This window comes from Seriola aureovittata, chromosome 21 (assembly GCF_021018895.1).
Source record: "Seriola aureovittata isolate HTS-2021-v1 ecotype China chromosome 21, ASM2101889v1, whole genome shotgun sequence".
Classification (NCBI taxonomy): domain Eukaryota; kingdom Metazoa; phylum Chordata; class Actinopteri; order Carangiformes; family Carangidae; genus Seriola; species Seriola aureovittata.
In genome coordinates, this window is record NC_079384.1 from 20,573,210 (window position 1) to 20,594,666 (window position 21,457).

Below are 21,457 nucleotides of genomic sequence, written 5' to 3' on the forward strand. Positions count from 1 at the left end.
GTCAGCCCGTCTCGTCACTTTCTGATACCGAGTCACTGCAGCGTCCATTCTGCTCTCGATAAGTAGTTCTGCTCAGAGATGTTGTAAATGCAATGATGGCTGAAGCTCTTGGCAAGACTCCTAAGTAAAGTTGTTAATGCTAACGCTGGCCATTTAGCAATAACGAAAACTTACAAATAGCTCCTTTAAGATGACGATGGCCTGAGTGTCTCTGATGTCTTCATGTAAATGTGATTTCGTTCGTTCGTTTCGTTTTTCAGTCTTGCACCATGAAAATGGAGGCCTCATACTGGGGAAGGTTATATGAATAACTTTCATGAAAAAAAAATGTTCAGGATTCAACCCTCGGCCCTGGTGGCTGACATGTCTCAGCTCTAATCAGCTGCTGCTCTGATTTAGATGTTCAATTTGCCAAGCTAAACTCCAGGCTTCATAACATCTTGTGTTTTTCTACAGTCTGCGGTTATACTGGCTCCTGTGCATCGTCTAATTGAGATCGATTCTGTTGATGGAAATTACTGAGTTTTGCTACACAGAGGGGTCCTTGTTCCAAAACCCCTGAATCTCATTGAAGAACCAGGTAAAAGTGTTTGTGGTTCTAAGCGTTCTCGCTCAGTCCCTCCCTGTGTCCGCAGGATCTCCCACTCCCAGCGTCCAGTGGAAACATTTCAGGAGTGAATCCATGTTTGCAGCTCGTTCAGAATCTTCGTGGCTGCGCTTGAATATGACACTGTGCCTCTAATCTGCTCTGTCATCACTCATTTGAAATGTCACTACAGCTGCTGTCATTAACTAATATCTGAGCACCCAACCTCGTTGGTGGCGCGACCGCTGGTTAACATACTTTATTTATGAGCTGTGATCATATTCCACACTAGTTCTGACAGAAACAGAACTATTCTTTGTTTCTTATTCTATTTCTCTCTTACTAATTACAAACAAGGACTAGCTTTGCTGTACGTGTGTTAAAACAAAGTCAAAAATGAGAACCACAGGTCAGAGACCTATTGGACCCACAGATACTGGCTAGACTGGCAGCAGATTTTCTCCGGCAGCCGCGACAGAGCCGCAACATGAAGCGCACGCTCACTGTGGCCTGGCATTCGTCTTGTACAGACAGACAGACACTGCTGCTCTGTCACTGCTGAGTTTATGGTACGCAGGCAGAGAATGAGCTCCATTTGATATGCCTGGCAGACACGCCTGTTGGACAAAGAGCCAATCCTTTTCTCTCATGTATCCTGGGCCCGTCGTTGCTCTGTAATTGCTTCGCCAGATAATATGTGCGAACGGCACCGGATGCCATGATCCTGTATGCATACACAGGATTCACTGCCTTCTGCTGATCACAAATAACACACAGGCCTGCGCCGGAGAGGAGGAGGGGCAGATAAGAAATACATTTAACAGTGTGAAGTGGGAGCAAAATTAATCCTTCTGACATTCTCTTAACATGTATGGGTATGCTCACTGCTCTTCACCCTGCATGCTGATGGCCTGCTTCCTTTCATGTGTAAATAATTCTGGTCTGGAGGTGTTCTGAGGACTGGGATACGACCAGCAAAGCACCGAATGTAAGACCTGCTGAAAGGGAAACAAGTGCTAGCGGAAATAAACAGTAGGAGGGTTACCAAGGCAGGGTGCTTTCACTGCGTTACCTTTTAATGATCATGCTAAATCAAAAGCTAGTCAGCTAGCCTCACAGCTACAAATGTTAATCTATGCCTTTAGCAGTTAAATAAGCAGGAACCACTTTGCTGTTACCTCCTGGTGTTATGATTATGCCATGTTAAGAGGAAAAATATCAGCATATACAGATGAGTTCTAAATCAAAATGAAAAGCTGTCATTGTTCAGGAAGCTCCATATGTGGACCATTCTTCCCCTCATGTGTTTTAATGCTGGTGGTGGAGAGAGTGCTGTTTGATATGTTGCTGCAAAGTCTCCCATAGGTGTTCAGCTGGACTGCGATCTGAAGGCCACAGCGTGTGATTTGCATCGTCATCCTCATCAAATCATTCACGAATGTGACGCGTGCACGACGTGAGGAGTGATGAAGAATCATTGAGTACATTTATTATCAGGCTTTGACAACAGGCATTTAGGAATTTAATAGTCTGCAGGGTTTCGCTGTGGCGTTCATATCACCGGAGATCACCTGTCAATAAACCAGTCTGAGAAGATCCATGGCATCCTGGATACTCTGCTCATCAAGCCAAGGTTTCTGCAGGGGGCGCACTTCCTGTCTGCTCGATCATGGCTACTTATTTACGGTGCTCTCTCCACAGAAAAACAAAGTTACTTACCATGATGCATTGCACCAACTAAGTACTTTGCATTCACAAGAGCTAATTTCAAACTAGTGATGTATTTGTAAATGTGGTTCCACCAATAAGCTTTAAAGTGATAGTTGGGGTTATTTGACGTGGGGCTGTGTGAGGTACTTATCTACGGTAGAGCTAAGTATAGGTACACTTACGTGTAGGAGTACGGTAGTTCAAATGTTCACAAAATTTAGTTCCAAAGGAAAGAGATGTTTTGATGGAAGATAAATCAGTGTAAATATTTAAAATAAAGTGTACACGTAAATTGATATTATTTTCTTTATGTTGGCGTTTCCTTTTTGAAGTGGCTAAAAAGCTAAAGTGGCTTTTGTGGATGACTCAGCTTCTGTACCGGAGCTCCTACTGTTTCTCTAAACTGGCAGCGTGCCGATCTGAATCTACTGCAGGTAACACACTGACTGTAGATAAGTACCTCACACAACCCCACGCCAAATAACTCGATAAATGCAGCACAATTCATATATTTCTCTGTTCATGTATGAAGTAATTAAATATGTTTGGAGAGATATGGAAATATCTGATTATGCTTCCTAACTGACCGTGTATAGACTAACGTCGCTAATTTTACTTTTGTAATTTGAAGTATTTAATATTATTTTTTTATTTATTGAGTTTATAGGTTTATAAAAACATTGCTATACCTTCAATAGCATAACACTCAGTCTAGGAAACCACAATCTCCGGATTATACATACCAATTATAAAACATGAAACATGAAATAAGAAAACAAAAAAAATTGCAATAAATTAGTAAATCAGTCCATAGGACAGTATAACATAATCATAGTGTTTCCTTTTTGTATGATTATTAAACAATATTTCCATCAGTGTCAGTTCCGATATTCCATTTTTTAACTTGCAAGGTGCACGGCTGCAGTGACAGCTTGCTTCCCCCCTGAATAAATAAAGCCTTGTCAGCTCCACCATTATTAGGTGTAGATATTAATAACAGCTAACCTCTGCCCAAGAACTTGTGGTTATGGTGCAACCTGTTTTTAATTTAGTGATGCGTAAATCTCCACTTCATAATAACAACGCACACGGGCTATATTTAAACTTACAAACAGCTGGTGCAACCGGCTCCAGGACAGTAAATCTGACCTCAGCTCCATCTTATCAGTGTATATTACCGTACCGTTAATGCTTACTTTTTTAGCGCTATAGGTTGGGACGCTAACCAGGCAAGACAGTGTGTGTTTGCAGACTGTGTGAATCCTAATGTCAGCATTAAGATAAGTGGGAGCGATTCATTGTATGTCACAATGTATGACAGTACGGTGAGGTGTAAAAGCTGCCTGGAGGCAAGTGTCACTGATAGGTCCATAATTACTATTAGACAGAGGGAGAGAGAGACAGAGAGAGAGAGAGAGAGATAGATAGATAGAGAGAGAACTGCAGAGAGAGTGAGAGGTAGTGGAGGACTACAAGAGAAAAAGGAGGCCAGGGGACAAATACAGTCAGCTAGAAAGTGTGTGTGTGTGTGTGTGTGTGTGTGTGTGTGGAGTGTGTTCGTGAATGCATGGTTACGGTGCACTTACCTTGGAGCCTCGCTCGTTAAAAATAATCTCCACGTCTAAAATCTTGCCAAATTGCTGTGGAAGACAGGGAGGGAAAAAGGAGGGCAGGAGGAGGATGAGGAGAAAAGCAGAAAGAGGAAGGCAATAATTAGAACAGGGTGACCTGCACTGTTCGGTACTACTCTAATATATATATATATTTATACATACATACTCAAGCTTAAAAAACACTACAAGGCTCCACACTTGAACACTCTCCCCCTCACTGCTAAAAAGGTCAAGCAGTCAATGCTCTGAATTAACAAACTCCTCTTCACCCCACAATGAGATTAATAAAATATCCATTTACTCTTAATGCTGTTTAATGCTGTGTTTGCTCTGTTGTGGTAATAAAGAGGTTGTGTGTGTGTGTGTGTGTGTGTATTGGGGACCAGGGCTATGCAGTGTTAATGAACATTACGATGGTGGATGCAGACGCTATAAGAAGTGCAATGCCTCAGCATGCACCACTGATCTTAATGATGCCCATCATCTCGCTTTTCCTCTCCCCTCTCAGAAGAAAAAAAAAAAAAAACATACGAGGAAAAACGAGAGCAGGAATATTTCTAGTGGAGGGAGAGGGTCTCTCGTTCACAGCAGGAAATGGGGTGTGGGAGGCAGGGGTGAGAGAGAGTTAAGGGACAGCCCATGATAAACCATAGGTTTGTTTATCTGCTCCCAGTGTAGACCATCATAGTAATTACCTGCCAAAGCCCTCTCTCTCCAGTCTGAGCATGCATGTCGCGCCTATAGCTTCTCCTCTGATTTAGCTCTTAATGCTCTTAATTGGCTCCATGTTTCACTTTAATTGGCTAATTACGCAGAGTGGTGCTAGTGACCACGCCTCCCAGCACAGTAAAGCCGGTGGTGAATGTATGGCTGTCATATATTGTGGGTTTAAACAGGATGAAACCTTGGCCTTATGGCTTTTAAACATGGGAAGGGAAAGGGAAAACCTTTGTTTTTAGCCTCATTGTGGGTCTGAAAGACAAGGATCAGACCTGTGCAGAGGTCACTCCTTAACAACATCTACAGTATATTCTCTTTAGATGTTGTGTATTCTTTTTTTTATATCAGGTGTACCTACTGTTGTATTTTACTGTAACACTTCAAAGGATCTTTTTTATCCACTGCTGATCTGCAAACAGTTACGCAAAACCAGAAGTATGCATATGCATTCTCGCCGTCACAATTATTAAGGGTGTGTACACGCTCCGCTTTCTAAATGTCACTCATTGAGAAATTGGGTGCACATGCACGAGCCTCATTTCCACAATTAGCCATAAATAGATGAAGGCGCTCCCTTGATCGGTTTGCATTAAAAAAAAAAAAAATCCTGTCTCCACCACAAGTGATCAGACATGGCACAGAAGACAAAGATGAGAAAGAAGTGCACTTTCCCCGATTGTGAAATTGAGGCACGTGTTGGAGAAAGTGAAAATAGAAAATGTATCACTTGGTGGTCTTAGTTCAGACAAACAGGCACCAACATAGGTACAGCACGTTTTTAAAATGGTGTTTTAAAACGAAAATGATTTCTGTCCAGACGACCGTTTTTGCTCAGTATCAGAAATAACCTCCGTACAGACTAACACCTGACAACACGTATCACATGACCATTCACATACAGTGAGCACGTGCGAGCCGCTGCAAACAGGAAGGAGGTTGTTGACTCTGCAGCTGGTTAGTTGTAGCCTCAGCGTGTGACAAAGGGTGACCAGACTTTTGCTATTACAGCCCCCGCGCTATAAAAGTTAAGAAACAATTCCTTTGCTTCTTTTAAATTCCTTTCTAGAACTTTACATTTTATGAACGCAATTGGAAATGTTTGATATAGATTGTTATTTATACTAATTATTCCTGATTATTTCATCTTATTCCTTTGTATTGAGTGGATCCCAGGAAGAGTAGTTGCTACCTTGGTACTGGCTAATGGAGATCCAAATAAATAAATAAATAAATATTGTTTTTACCTCTTCTGTGTCTTGCTCCTATTTTTAATTTATTTGCCTTCTCTGGTTTTGTTTCTTTTGTAAAGCACTTTGTAACTTTGTTGGGAAAGTTCATCATTATTACATTGTTATTTTCATCGGTCCCAGAGATGTTGACCAGCTCCAGTGATTCCTTTAAGCCTTCATCCGCTACTCTGAGCTCCTTCATCACCTTAGTGAGCTCGCAGTGTTGTGCCTTTGGACTAAATCATCTCCATCTACAGACAGTTTGTCTTTGAGATGACCAGAGGTGGACAAAGTACACGACTTCCTAAATTACTTGAGTCAGAGTAAAGATCCTCCTGGTCAAATATGACTCCAATACAAGTGAATTTTTCATGTCAACTCTGTTCCATTGTTGTATTATAGAACTTACTTAGTGTAGAACTTGTAGAATGAAAGAGGATATGATACAAAACCTCTAGAACTAGTCATAAAAACACAACAACAAAACAACAACACAACAGCAAAAGGAGCTATTGTAGTTTAGTATTTCTTTGTTTTTAGTCAGTGATGAAGTTTCTTTCTTTATTTGTAAACCTTCAAACACAGACTTCAGATCAGCCCCTGGTCTCTGGTGAAGAATCTTCTGCCTCATCTTTATCTAACGCAGCATCATTAGGACACTGACAGGTTCAAACTGAGCTGTTCAAACATGCAGCAGCACAACGTGACTGACAGCGGAGGAGTTGACTGTGATTGGTTTTTCTCCCGTGATGAACACAGTGTATGGTCTATCACATTTTTTCAAAATAAAAGAAAAGCTCTGCTTCAAAGTAAGAGTACTTCATAGTGGAGTCAAAAGTACATTATTTGATTTTAAGTGGAGTGGAGTAAAAGTCAGAAGTTTAAAAAAAAAAAAAAAACTCAAGTAAGGAACAGACACTTGAAAATAGACTGAGGCACAGTGCTCAAGTAAATGTGCTTTGCTACTGTCCTCCCCTGGAGATGACTCTGTCTTTGAGCTTCATACAAATCAACAGTCCTTGATCCTCAGTCTTCTGAGATCTGTTTTTTGAGGCCTGGTTCACATCAGCTAATGTTTCTTGTGAGCAGCAAACTCAAATGTTTGAGTGTTTTTTATAAGTCAAAGTGTCTGTGACCCACAGCTCCAGTCTGTTTCATTGACTGGACTCCAGGTCTGATAACTCCTGACTCCTGTTAGCTTCTGTTGACGTCATTAGCCGAGGGGTGCGCACACTTTTTACACTGTGAATGGACTGAATGATGTTTTCAAAATGACACAAACAAAAAAAATACATTCACTAAAGTGAATGTATTTCTACATAATGAAGATCTGATCTTGAGACAATCCCAAAGTGTTCATTTACTTTACTTTTTCTTGCCACTGTTTACAAATCATCTCAGTGAATATAAATTCTGCCAGACCTGAATTACACTTTCAAAACCTTTTAGTGTTCATACAACATCTGTCTGAAACTGAGAGTCTGATTCCTCTGATGAAATACACGCGTCCTAAAGAGTGTGAGGTCAGACTACGAGATGAAGGAAGGACACACACACACACACACACACACACACACACACACTGATATTAACAGTTTAACGCCTCTGAATAAATACAACTGCTGTTTTAAATAATGTATGTGCATGTGTTCTCCTCCTGATCTCCTCCTTTCATCTTCTGTTTCCGATGTCACTTTCAGATGGTCGGCTTCATCTTCATCTGCCGTTAAGAGTTTGGTCTTTTTCATTTCTTTACTATTACAATTATGTTTTTTATGTGTGTCTGTTTGTTTTAGAAAAGAGAAAATGAAAATTAACCTTCTCCTTCTATTTTTCATATCGTTCCTTCCTTCCTCTCCTTTGTTTCTAGAAGGAAACACTCAGAAAGACACATTTGAAATGTATCTAATCTCCAAATTAATTAATATCAGTGTAAAATAAACTTCCCTGAGCGCTCAGAGACCTGGATCCGTGGACTCTGTGCTGCAGGAGCAGCTGGGATGAACTCATGACTACGTGAACTAACCTTGCCAGACAGTATGGTAATGCTCAGCCTTGTGCTCCCCCCATAACTAGACCTTGAATCAAGTAGTTTATTTCAATAAATAAATAAACATGGAGCAGGCAGCGGAGCAAAGGCAAGGTCACAGCCCCAGCATCAGCCCTGAAGATGAAGGAAGTCCGCCAGCAAAGCACGCGTCAGAACATACACATGATCTGCGTATACGTACTGGACGTGTTACACGTGTATGTCGCAGGACGACACACACACAGTCTGTTGGTGTGTTTTAGCTGATTACGTGGACAGGCTGTTCAGAAGAGGAACACTTAAGAAAGATTGTTGCTGATTTCATTACATTAAAAGGGAAAAAGGCTGAAATAGAACTTTTTAAAGAAAAAAAAAACCATTTGAATTGATAGGCTCGTTTCTTTGCTGTTTTTTTCTGTGTGTGTGTGTGTGTGTGTGTGTGTGTGTGTGTGTGTGTGTGTGTGTGTTAGAGGTCGGGGCTGCAGACGACACGGATCAGAGCTCTCTTTCTGTGCCTGCCTCTCTCTCTCTCTCTCTCTTGTCTGTCCCTGTCTGGGTCTCTCGCTCCGAATGAGAGACCAGTCCACAGCCCGCTGAACAAGTCATTTAGCCCGACTACCTCTGTTTTCTTCCTGCTTCTTCCCTTCTCCAGTGGAGGGCTGCATTTTAGAGAGTGCCTGTGTGTGTGTGTGTGTGTGTGTGTGTGTGTGTGTGTGTGTGTGCGTGTATCTACTTTGTGTGTGTACTGTGTGTGTAGTTGTGTGTGTGTGAATCACAAGAGACTGGTGAATCATGAAAAGCAGGACAGGGTTTGGTTGAGGATAAAAGGGCTGTGAACTTCTCAAAATCCATTTTACCAAGTCTCAGGGTGTGTGTGTGTGTGTGTGTGTGTGTGTGCTTCACAGTGATCACTTCTATATTTGTAAATGAGGGTAAATGTCATTAATTATGATTAAAGCAGATTCCCACTACCTCTGTATCTTAATTCACCTATTCTACATAAGGGCAAAGATATAACTTCCCTTATTTGGATTTTTCTGGTTAATTAGTTTGATGCTGTGTCTCAAATCACATTCTTCCATACTCACACTCGCTATTCTTAGTGCATGAGCGCACAAGCGCGGCAACATCCGGTGCACTTTAAGTACCTGGATGGTGACCTCAAAACAGTGGAAACATTGAGTGTAAAACGATGGACACAGTTTCCATCTTGGCTACGTCGCAGAAGGACAGGGAACACCGATGTATTTCCAAACTTGTGGAAACGGTGACTGAGGAAGGACACGTCATTGGTTGCGGCTTAATTTCCATTATCACATGACACATGCAGGAAAGTAAAATGTCCATTTTCAAGACAGTCACATGTTGCAACTGTCATTTCTGCTGAGCGCACGACGGCAGCGTTTGATTTGGGACATCAGTATTCTGTGAGCACAGGGTACTACATGTGAGTGCACTGACTGAAGTATCTGATCTGGTCATCAGCAGCAGCAAGTGAAGGTTCATAGTTTACTGGTAAAACTCTCACAGATCACGACTAACGCCGGGAACACACTGCCTGTGCTGCTGCTCTGTCTCTCTACATACAGTCTGCAGGTTACCGGTATGTCGGATTTCTCTTCATTACAGATTCATTTCTGATTTGTTTTGATAGAAAATGTCACTCAAATATCACTGTCCCTACATGCAGCTGCTAGAAAATATATTTTCTCTCTCTTATTCTATTAAATTCCCTTTTTACACTAAAATTAGCATGTGTAAGTGGGGTTTTAAACTCGGGTAAACCCTAAAAAAAAAAAAAGAAGAAGACAATTGACTCCTTTCACACTGCCAGACAAGTTTGCCTGTCTGTTCAGACTGAGGACACACACACACACACACACACACACACACACACACACACACACACAGATGCAGATTAGCTGTACGGGGTGGTGCCCTGGGTTGGTGCTCCTGTAAAGTGTGGGAAACCTCAGTGGAAGGTGTGGCCGGTGTTTCTGGTGTAACGGCACCGTGCTGTGCAGGTGACAGGTGACAGGTGTGTTTACAGTGTCTCTGCTCTGAAAGACGTGAAGGGGCGAAAGTTAGCGCGTTCACTCAGGTGTTGTGTTTACATCACTGCTGATCGGAGCCGATAAACACCTGTGACTACTGCAGAGTCATGTGACCCAGGTGTGAATGATGATTGTTCCCTCTCACGCTGCAGACAAAGGCCTGATGTTAGCGAGTGTTAGCAGTTGTTTTTTGACCAGTGTAAAAGGAGCTTAAGTCACAGACTTTTCCTGTATTAAACCCGACCACCATCTTTCTGTAACACTAACCAACTGCCATGAGAGTCTAAACAGAACCATAGATTTAATTCTATAATAATAATTTAATAAGTTAGTAACACTGTTGTCACTACAGGTGGATTCTCTTCTGCAAGATCAGATATTTTGCTAAAAAACATTGTCAGTGAAAATGATCTGATACATTTTTGTGCCTTGTCAGATACGTTAATTGACAACATTTCCTCGTTGTGTTCATAGATAATTAACTGTATTTAAGAGTAATTTCTACGACACAGGGTTGAATAAACTGACAAATGAAGTTTGTGACCTTTCATGCATAAAGCTCTCAGTACTAACAGCTGTATGATGATTAATGATGATATAATCATTGAGTGTGTGAAATCCTAAATCCTATCTTTGTTCATGTAAGTGAAAGAGTGAGATTTCCTCTCTGAATTTCTTGAAACATGAGGAAGGCACAGCAGCAGTGCACTTATATTATCAATCAATCAGTCAATCAATCAATCAGTCAGTTAATCAATCACCGTAAAAACGTGATTTCTTGTTTCTCGAGGAAAAAAAAACATTGTCATAATCATTTAAACATGGATGAATTATGAGACGACGGGCCCCTGGATGCAGACACGTAAAAGGCCCCCCCCCCCCTCCTACACAGGAGCTCAAAGACACTGACACTGCAGCGAGGGTCATTTGTTGTCAGTGTGGGTCTCTCTGCAGTTGTTGTGTGTCTCTTCGTGGTCATTGTACATCTCTTTATACTCAATTTGTGTTTGTGTTGTGACTGTTTTGCATGTTAATATCATGATAACAGTCACTTCAAACGGAGGCTCTGGCCTAGGGGCCCCATGACCCCCTAACCCTAACCCTGCCTGGATCTTTCTACGCATTTAACTGATTCCCTCTGAAGGATTTGTTCAGAAACAATAAATGCAGAACAGTTTTTTTTTTCAACTGCTCTTTCACATCTTCCTACACTGACTTCATTCTGACTTCACATAATCCTCTTGTCTCACGCAGCTCGGCACAACAGTTAATCTCACATCCTGAATGCGCTGATGCAACCAAGACCTAAACACGTCTCAGCACCACAACAATGACATTTGTCTTCCAACGGAAAACATTGTTACTCAGAGCTGACAACAGGCAGAAATACAATATGAAGCACCATTGTCTTTGAGGCATCTCTTATTTCCTTCTTCCATTACAACAGAAAAATTGTATTTCTTTATTGCTTTGATTGTAAAGTATAATTTTATTTTATTTTGGCTTTTAAATGACCATATTAGTTTCTTGCCCCAAACCCTCAAATACGAACCACAGGAGTGTACCAGTAGCAGGCATACAGGACCTCTGTTGGCATGGTAACTAATAAACACACAATCAAGGTTTTGGAACGGTCATAGATAGAAGAAAGATTTCCACCTCCATGACAAGAATCCCTCTCTGGGGCTGAAGAAGAGTAAGGTGGAAAGACGTTGGGCTGTAAACCAGACTGTATGTGAGGCGTTCAGGGAACATCCATAAATTGCAGTGTCTGCCAATAGTTTGCATGTGGAGGGGGCTTCAATGGGCTTCTTTGCCTGGAGCCCTGAGAGTCTGCGATTGCCACTGGATTCACTAACCTGCCCCCTTTCATTTTTGTATGTTGCAATTTAGAATTATTTATCCAATTTTATTTATTGTTTAGTCTTTTTTAGAGAAATGTGAGTTAGCAATTGTAAAAAAAAAAGAAACACTTTTTCCATTGACGCCAGGCCTGCACCTGTGTCTGTGTGTTGTTATGTGTGCATGAGAGTCGGGGTGTGTCCTTCAGATCAGATCATTAAGAACTGGGGCAAATGAGAGTGCTCCTGCACTAAGGCTAATGAGTGGAATGAAAGCTAGCTTTAATTGTTGTCCACAATGGGCTGCGTTATTTCATTAGAACTAATTGCCCTGTCAGCCATGCCAGTGGTGCGGCAGACCAACACACACACACAACACACACACACACACACACACACACACACACACACACACACACGTGTACTCACCACACATATACAGCCCTGTTTAGCACAAATTCAATAGTCTTGATCAATGCCAATGAGCTGATGAACAAGAAACAAGGAGGTGATGTAGCAGTGTGAAGCACATGGTTTTTTGTCACACTCAGGTCAACGTCTATCAAGACCAGGGGAAAGAAATGTTAAAGTTATACAGAAAAATTATAGTCATAGAATTTTTAGGTTATGACTATTTATGTTCACATTGTTCGTTTACAGCTGAACTAAAGAGAGAAAAACCTCCTCAGCTGCAAGTGACATGTTTATTGTAGTCATCATCCAACCAAGAGGTTTTTTACCAACAAAGACAAATATATTTGGTTTGTGATATGAGTCACAATTTTGGTGGGGATTTGTGAATTTGATTACATCTGGAGAATATGATTTCGTAGGCTGAAGCATCTCTGTAGCACCACAACGTGTCATTTGTAATAAGCACATTGTGACTCAATTTACCTTCATCAGAAATTGAAGCTCCTGCGATTTGGTTATTGCACCTGGCCATATTTTGATTTTGATAATATTTCGATCAGTTGTTCACCCCCTAATTGCAAAGACATGAAGGTGTGGCTGGTTGTTCTTATAAACCAGGTCGCTGTTGTTGCAGTTAATACATGTGTAGTCTGGAAAAGTCTAAACATGAGGACCTGGTCATGAGGTTTCTCAGTCTGTACTAAATCTGAAAACTCATCTGGTGTCACTCCATATGTTCTCCTTACCAACAAATCTCACAAAAACACCAAAACCAACAATGTGGTAGTCCGTCTCTAAACACTTCCTGGCGTCCCTCCTCCCTCTGTATCTCTCAGCCCCAAGTCCACTTGTTCCTACTGAAATTGTAAATCTTTAAGATCAGTTATATATATATATATATATATATATTATATATATATATATATATATATATATATATATATATATATATATAAAAACCTGTGTGTGTGTGTGTGTGTGTGTGTGTGTGTGTATCTAGATCATGGTTATATATATATATATATATATATATATAATATTATATAAAATATCTCAGTAGTTTTTTTTAAACAGATGGACACTGTAGTTGTTGACAAACCTTAAAGGAGGAAACTGCATTTTTTGGGGACTATTTTCATGGGCGAATTAATCCACATTTAGTGATCAAAGGAGTATTTTTGGTTGCAGGACGGTGTGTGTGGGGTGTGAGCCAAAATAGTGTGTGTTCATGGTAGTGACGGAACATGTCACCCAGTGCAACAGTGTGACCCAGTATTGTGTTGTTAACAGTTTTTGGCAACTTGGCAACAAGATGTATCAAGGCCTTGAATAGAGACACAATATGTGTGTAGCACCAGTAAGTTTTTATGGGATGATCAAATCTAGAATATCACCAGTCGCTGTGTTTGTACAGAAGGTGTTTCAGAAACTAAACACAAGTTCAATCAGGAATCATTCATTCACAATTCTCTCTCACCACCACCAGTGTTTCCTATACTTTGCACAGCCTCACCGCGTTTTGAATATGATGTCATCATGATGGGGTCTCATCGATAAGAATAAGAAAAGACCAATAATAAGACTCTCACATCTCTCACTTTTCCTTTCTTATTTTGCACATGGCAATAAATGTTTATTCGTTGACTCAGAATGAAGTCTGTCCTGATTGAAATGTTTTTCAGTAGTCAGTCTGTTTCTGATGTAACAGATGCGCTCCTATTGAATCAGTCCAGCCGTCTGCGCAGGCCGTGTGATGGCTCTGGGTTTTCTTCATGTGGCCGTAAACGCAACACACACGCCTGTTTCCCCTTGCGTCTTACACACATAACTACAAAGATTGTGCTCCAAAACACAGGTGAGCTACTGTACTTGAACGCCTCCTGTGTAGATGCACACAGGGCTCAGAGCCAGCAGTGATGCTGACTGTGGCCAGAACTCTTAACTTTCATCCAGAGAGGACAGTGGAGCACTGATTCACTGAACCCCCCCCCCTCCCACTTCTGCTTTATTATTAACAGTACATTCTACTGTAATGAGATTCTTTCTGTGTTTACTTCAAATGATCTCAAATTATTTCTCTTTAATGTAATTACACCTAAAGGTCTTATTGGTAGCAGGGGTACAGTGTGTGATTTCTATGTATGAGATCCTGGTTGCATGTTTCCTCCAGTCACTGCTGTTTTTCTGCATCCTCTGTCTTCCCGCATCCATCTCTATTGCAGTGTTTGGTCTCAGAGGGAAGTCGTCTCCATTAGTCCAAATGAATGTTATTTTGCAGGGAAGACAGAGAGGTGTGCATCAGCCTCAGTGAGTTTACAGAGGCAGCACGCTTCTCTCACAGAGGACGGCTGCTGCTTCTGAAACTGAATCTTTGTTGAATAAAGAAGCAAATAACAAAAACATTGATTTATAAAACAGATGTATGTGAGTGTTGGCCAGAACAGTATTTGGATATTCAACCTGGTCAGTTTGTGTCCAGGTCCAAAAATTCTTAATTTAGTTAGCACAGGTTTCAGTTTGTGAAATAGTTAAGAAATTTAATGTTGTGATTATTTCAATTGTTATTGTGACATATAAATATCTAATTTTAGCGACTCTCGCTTTATTAAACTGTTTATAGTTCTGTTCAGACTCTCAGAGCGGTTGGTTCAAGTTAGAGAAAGACAGGAAAGGTTTAAAACAGGAAAAGTTCAGTCACTTCAGACACAACCTGTTTGCGTGTATTTAACCAAAGCACGTTCCATGTTTCTCAACACGAACTGATGTGAGACTGTGTTGGGATGTTATGATTTACTTCATACAAATGATTGTTTTTTCAAAATGTCCATTTTGATTCTCGTTTATTTAGTCATTAGCTTCCATTAGAGAACATTTAAATCATACAGAAATTCTTTAATACAATTTAAACCAAAGGCTTTAGGAACCGTAAGGCAAAGTCCTACAGTATAAACACTATAGAGAAGCACTCAGTGTTATATCACATGTTTACCATTCTAATGGATCATTATCACTGATGCATTAACATTAAAGCAGCATTTTAATACTGTAGCTGGTTGCTGTTGATGCTTTCTGGTGGTTTCCCTCCCAACAATGGATAACACTGTATTTCGTGCACTGTATGGTGGCAGGCGTACTGTACCTTGGGTTGTCATTGGTTACAATAATAAATGCGGTGTATCAACAGAGGAGTATCAGACCTTGGTTGCAGTAATAAACAGTCATGGCTTGGTTCAGGAAAAGATCATGGTTTGGGTTCAAATAAGTACTTCCTCAACATTAAGCCGATCTTTGTTGTCATGGTTACAATAATGACATTATCATTAACTTTGTTGAATGGTCATGGATAAGGGAAACGACATAAACTGTAGGTTTCACATGGGAATGGGACAGCGCTCTCCTGTCTGTTCCTGTTATGTTGACTCTCCTCCTGACGTGGACTCTGTCTCTCTTTATACTACGTCACCGCACTTTTCCTTTTGCTCCTGTCATAATTACTACGACCACTAGATCTCGCCTAGCAACAAAATGTTACTATGGGTCATAATAACCTGCTGCATAGATGACCTATGGACTTGCTTTTATCACAGCTACTAAAAAATGAAGTGCATCATAAAAATATATGTAAACTTGAGTCAGGTACATGTGCTTAGTAACTTGTCACCACCCAAATAAAAGGAAAAATTGAGTTGTAGCTGTAGAAATTACAAACTAACTGTGATGATTGTTTGCATATTTGATGAAACTCCCGTGGTTATGGGTCTGAGATTCTAATATCTTAAAATCGATGACATCTCCCAGAATTACCGCTCTCACCTGCAGTGCCTCGCCTTAATGGTAAACAGAGCAATAACTTCTATCACTGTCCCTCTCTATTCTAAACACTCTAATTGTCTTAATCAACACAAAAACACTGGCACCACTGGGGGCACACAACAATGGCAGAGCGCAGGTTTCCTAACTACCCACTCAGTGCAGAGCGGCTCCATCCCTGCGCTGATATGTTGGTGTAAATTAGCAGGTTTTCAGATTATAATTACACCTTGCCTCCTCGGAGGCAGAGCTGGTTAGAGTGGAGCCTTATGGAATAATTGGGGAGGCAAATGAGAGTGTAGCCATGAACAGGAGACATTAAAAAGAATTCCCTTGCTGGGAACACTGGGCTACCTGGAATGCTGGAAGCTTCTAGAAGAGGTGATTAGGCAGGAGTAGGTGTCATTAAAACTCCATTAGCACAAAACCCAACCCCTGGTGCTCACCTCACACACACACACACACACACACACACGCACACACACACTGCTGTAGACCATGAGTGTTTGTGTGCATGTGTATGTGTGTGTGTGCGAGCCCATCTACGTGTGTGTGAGTGTCTAATGACTCACTCAGCTGGACCCCTACCACTGGGAATGTGACCGTAAGGACCCTGTTGCGGCAGACTCACTAAGTGCCTGCTTATTAATTAAACACAGCTGAGGCTCCGGGGACGGCGGCAGTCCTGCATATCATCTTATGAAGTTTCACTCTGCGTGGGGCTAAACGAGCGGGGTCCTTCTGCGAGTCGCGAGCCCAGCACTGGCAGACATTTTGGTTTGGATCCACTGGCAGACATTTTGGTTCCATGCGTCAGAGATAATTACGAAGAATTTATGAAAGGCCAAAACAAACCCCACAAAAACTGACATGTGGTCAGACTGGGACTGCTTCCCTGCTGTTTGAGCGACGTATAAGAATCCAAATCACCCTGGATATTTGTGTGTGTGTGTGTGTGTGTGTGTGTGCGTAAATGAGCAGTGTGAGTTTTCAGGCCCAGGGAATTATTTGAGGTGCAGAACTAGATTACAGATTTCAGCCACATCTTGCGAATGAGAGAATTGAATCAGTGAAGTGGTGCTCTGAATGCCAATTATCATTCTACCATTAAAACCCTCTTCCCCGGCCTAGTAATTTCCTTCCAAATGTGTTTTTCTAATTATGAATTAAACTCAAATAAGCTTGGGTAATGAACCCAGTTTTATTCCTTTCCGAGGCCGTACTTTGTCTGCCTGGTGTGTCTCTGCTGCTGCAGCCGTACCCGCAATCTGGCTTTAATTCTGTGTCCTGAGCTGGATTTCCAGAGGTGTTTGAGGGAGTATTACTGTGTATTATTGTGTAATTCACAGAGACAGACCTCCAGCTTGTGGCTGCATCACCTTTGATTGAACTTCTTTATATGGCTTTGTTTAACGCACTCGTATTGCTTTTCTATTACAGCTTTTGCTGAAATGACACAGAATTCCATTTGCTGTAATGCCCCAGCTATTGCCTTTGTTTGCATTGTGGTGGTAGTCTAGCAGAACCGTACTGGGAGATTGAGCCAGTTGCTCACAAGTCCCATTTTAAGTGAATGGAGGAAAATGCCACTGGAGCCCATTGTGGCGAAGGCAGAGCCCAGATGGAATCTCGGCTGCAGTGCTCCTGCCCTGCCCACAGCCATTAATCCTTAAAGGTGGACCATTAACAGGGAGAAAAGAGAAAGTGGTGTGTGTGAGTGTGTATGTGTGTGTGTGTGTGTGAGAGAGTGTATGCTGCATGTGCCTGTGTGTGTGTGTGTGTGTGTGTGTGTGTGAGGGTCCTGACAGCTTGTTACATCCTCTGCTAGCAGAGAGCCACCAAACACAGTGGATCAAAACTGCTCAACTGCTGGTGAGGAAAGTGAGGAACATGGTAGGAATGGAGCTCGGCCTTATATGTTTCCTGTGTTTCACATGGGATCTGTTTAAGATGACAGACAGTAGTCAAGTCAAGTGAATTTTTATTTAGATAACTGTATCAGAAGTTATATCAGCGCACCATATAGAGTTGGACTCGATCATACTTTTTATAACATTGATTACAGAGATTCAAAGATTCCCACTGTGAGCAAGTAATCTCAGTAAAGGCTCAGGGTGGGCTGCCGCCACCGGGGTAGAGGTTAGGGGTCAGGGTACAACTGTTTTTGTAGCAGATAAAGTTAAAATCAAGTGACGGTTCATTATCAATTATCAAAATGAACAATATATTGCTTTGAAACCGAAGATTCACAACACTGTTAGCAGTGAATTGGAATCTCTTCTCAGAGGACACAGAAATACGAACCAACCATCTGTAGAACAGCTCACATTGCGATCGTTTGCATACTAATTACGTAGATTAACATCTTCTCGCCCCGGGAAGTCACTGGTGAAAGTAAATGGACTGCACTCGTATAGCGTTTTTCTAGTCATATCGACCACTCAAAGCACTTTACACTACAAGCCACATTCACCCATTCACTCACACATACAGCGCTTTTCCACCACACGCACACTCGCACCTCGATGTGTCATCAGGGGCAAGTCAGGTTTCAGTATCTTGCCCTCCTGAGCAACAGCTGCCCGCATTACATTCAGAACTTGTCTTTTCCTGCGACTGATCGTTTGTAGTGTTTTACAAAAAAAAAAAACTTCAGTAGAAAGAGGAAATGGTGAAAGAAATGTTTTACATCAGTCATAACTGAAGGTCCATGCTACCTGACTTCCATAAGATTAGTTTAAACTATACATATATTTAGACCTCGACTTAATACCGAAGTCATCTTTCTCAAGTTTCTCATTTTGTGTTCTCAAGTGCAGGTGATAGATCTTCACAGGAGCAAGGGGCAGGTGGAATAACTTTAAAGGAAATCTTTGATTTATGGAGTGCTGCAGGGATGAGTTCCAACCAGGAAGTTAGCTTCATACCTGGTTCCCTCCACAAAAAGCCAATGGGATTTTTCCATTGTCTTTTGGATTATTACAGAAAATAAACAACAGTTTATGATCCACACAGGTTTAGTTCAGCAGGATCATCTTCACTAATGAACAGCACTTTATGATGTTTGAAGCATAAATACAATCAGCAGAAGTGAAAAGCTAATGCTAGAATATAAACTAACTACACCACGGTCACATGACTTCATCGTCACCACCACGAAACTTCAACTCTTAGTTTGATTCAGCTCTGACCTCTTCTAAAAGCCTTTCCTCTGACAGAGTTAGTGACAGTTTGCACGAGCGCGAGTATAAACACAACGAGGCTGTGAAGGTGGATTGGTGAGTAGATCAGTTTTCATGTTCTGCGTGATAACGTTTAACGTCCACGACAACCTCTGTAGCAACCAGACTTTTTTAAGACACACAAGCTTAAAGAAATCATGACTGGGGAGACTTTGGGACGAGGGAACAGGAAGTGCTAAAATGCTGCTAATTTCCAGGTTGTAGGACTCATTCCTGCAGCATTTATTACAACCTGGGTTTTACTTTCAGTATTCAGCAGTATTGTCCACAGCAGTATTGTCCACATTAAGTCAGCTGCTGAGGTATGAGAACACAATGACGAAGGAAAAAAAAACATTTTTACAACCTCATCTGAGTCTGAATCTCATTCACACTTGCACTTGTTTTTACTGAGCATGAGAGATGGTAATTAAGTAATGAGTTTATTACACTGATTACGTGAGTGTATTTAATATCTCTGTGTATTTAACCCTATTAAGGTGCAGCTGCCTTCACGTTGAGGTCTTAACATTCAGCTCAGACTTGTATCAAAAACTGCCATCTTTACTTTTACTATATCTATCTATCTATATCCATGTTACACAATGCATGTCTGAAAGGGTCTTTAGCAATTGAATGTTGCTAAAAAGACAGGAATGATGGTCAAAACTAAGCTGTCATAAGTATATGCCATAGTATCCTTAAAGGTTCATATTATAAAGGATCACTCAGTAAAGCCAATTAGAGGAGAGGCTCAGGGCCTCCTCTCTTCTGATTGGCTCATCGACCTGTTGTGACTAGAGCTCCAGAGAGAAGCCTGAGAGAGGAGATGTAAAACTACACTGAGATGGTTTTTGGTTCTTAAAACCACAAATATATCTTCTTATGGATCAAAAATTCAAATAAACGCAGAAGAAGAGGAAAATATGGAGCTTTAAGCTTGAATTGTATACTTTGTTATAGATCTGTAATATCACCTATGCTTTGTATTTTATTTTTATTTCTCAACAAAGCTTTCTTGAAGAAGAAAAGTTGCTGTGACAGAGAAAAAGTTTCCTGGCTCCAGTTCTCCTGAGGCTCCAGTGACTTGGATCCTCAGTCTTTGTGATCCTGCTCTTAACGGGGCTGGATGACCTCTGAGCAGAGCTGATTGTAGTGAGCGCTACCAGATTGGCTGTCTCTTCTAATCCCCCTCTCCTGCCTCTCTGTCCTGCTGCTGCTTTTTTTTTTTTTTCTCCCAACTTCTACTTGGCGACCTGATGATGTCACTGGTTAATTGTGGTGCAGTGTTTAGAGTCTTGGAGACCTCCCCAGGTGACTAGAGACTGTTGGGAGAAAGTTTTCAAGAATAAAACTGTACATAAATCCAAACACAAACACACACACACACACACACACACACACCTACTTCCCACCAATAACCGCAGCTGTCACCCTATATACACCTAATGAGGATAAACGCCTTTTTAACCTTGACCCTGAGGAATCCCATTAATTGTGTCTCCACCGGCCTCTCAATCCCCTCCTCTTCTCCCCACATCAGGAGCTCTGAGGCTGGGGAAGGCAAAGGGTTGGCTCCCCTCCTCCTGGAGCAGGAGCAGATGTTCCACTCGATTAGACGAACTGGGACGTGGGCGGTGGTGTGAGGGGAGTAAATCTCCAGCCTTCTATTATATTAAATGTTAGTGCTGGATCTGTGTTTGTAAATCTATACCCAGTAATGTGTCTGTGTGCGTGTGTGTGTATGTGTGTGTGTGTGTGTGTGTCTGTGGGTAGTTCATCATTGGTAAACACTTGTGAAGCGTTGGCTCCCGCTGACATACATACAAACACACACACACACACACACACACACACACACACACACACACACACACACACACAGAGAGAACTCGATTGCCATGATGTGTGTATTTGGAGCCGTGTTCAGGAACAGGCTGTCAGTGTTTCTCCCACTAGCACGAACTCTACTACATCGCCCGTAAACATTCCAAACTGTTGCCGTAGAAATGGAAATCAAAGATCTCTAAGCAACATTTACTCTAACAACAGCTACTTCACTTCAGGAAAAGGGGGTCGCTCTGAACATTGCTACAAATATCTCTTAAAATGACCTGAGAGCTCTTGATATTTGCTTTAGAGACAATTTAAAATCAGATGAGGAGTTTGTATAAATCTGTTTGTTACTTCAGCACCACGGACAGCGTCATGGTTTCATCAATACAGCACA

At 41.4% G+C, this 21,457-nt stretch overlaps 1 protein-coding gene across 9 annotated transcripts in view; it reads right to left on the reverse strand.

Annotated features, from left to right (window-relative positions):
- rbfox3a (RNA binding fox-1 homolog 3a) overlaps positions 1–21,457 on the reverse strand; it is a 594,924-nt gene that overhangs the window by 41,030 nt on the left and 532,437 nt on the right. For all 9 annotated transcript variants that reach the window (XM_056365235.1, XM_056365232.1, XM_056365229.1 and 6 more), the window contains one exon: positions 3,883–3,936. In XM_056365235.1, coding sequence (XP_056221210.1) covers positions 3,883–3,936 — 54 coding nt within the window. The remainder of the gene's footprint in view (positions 1–3,882; positions 3,937–21,457) is intronic.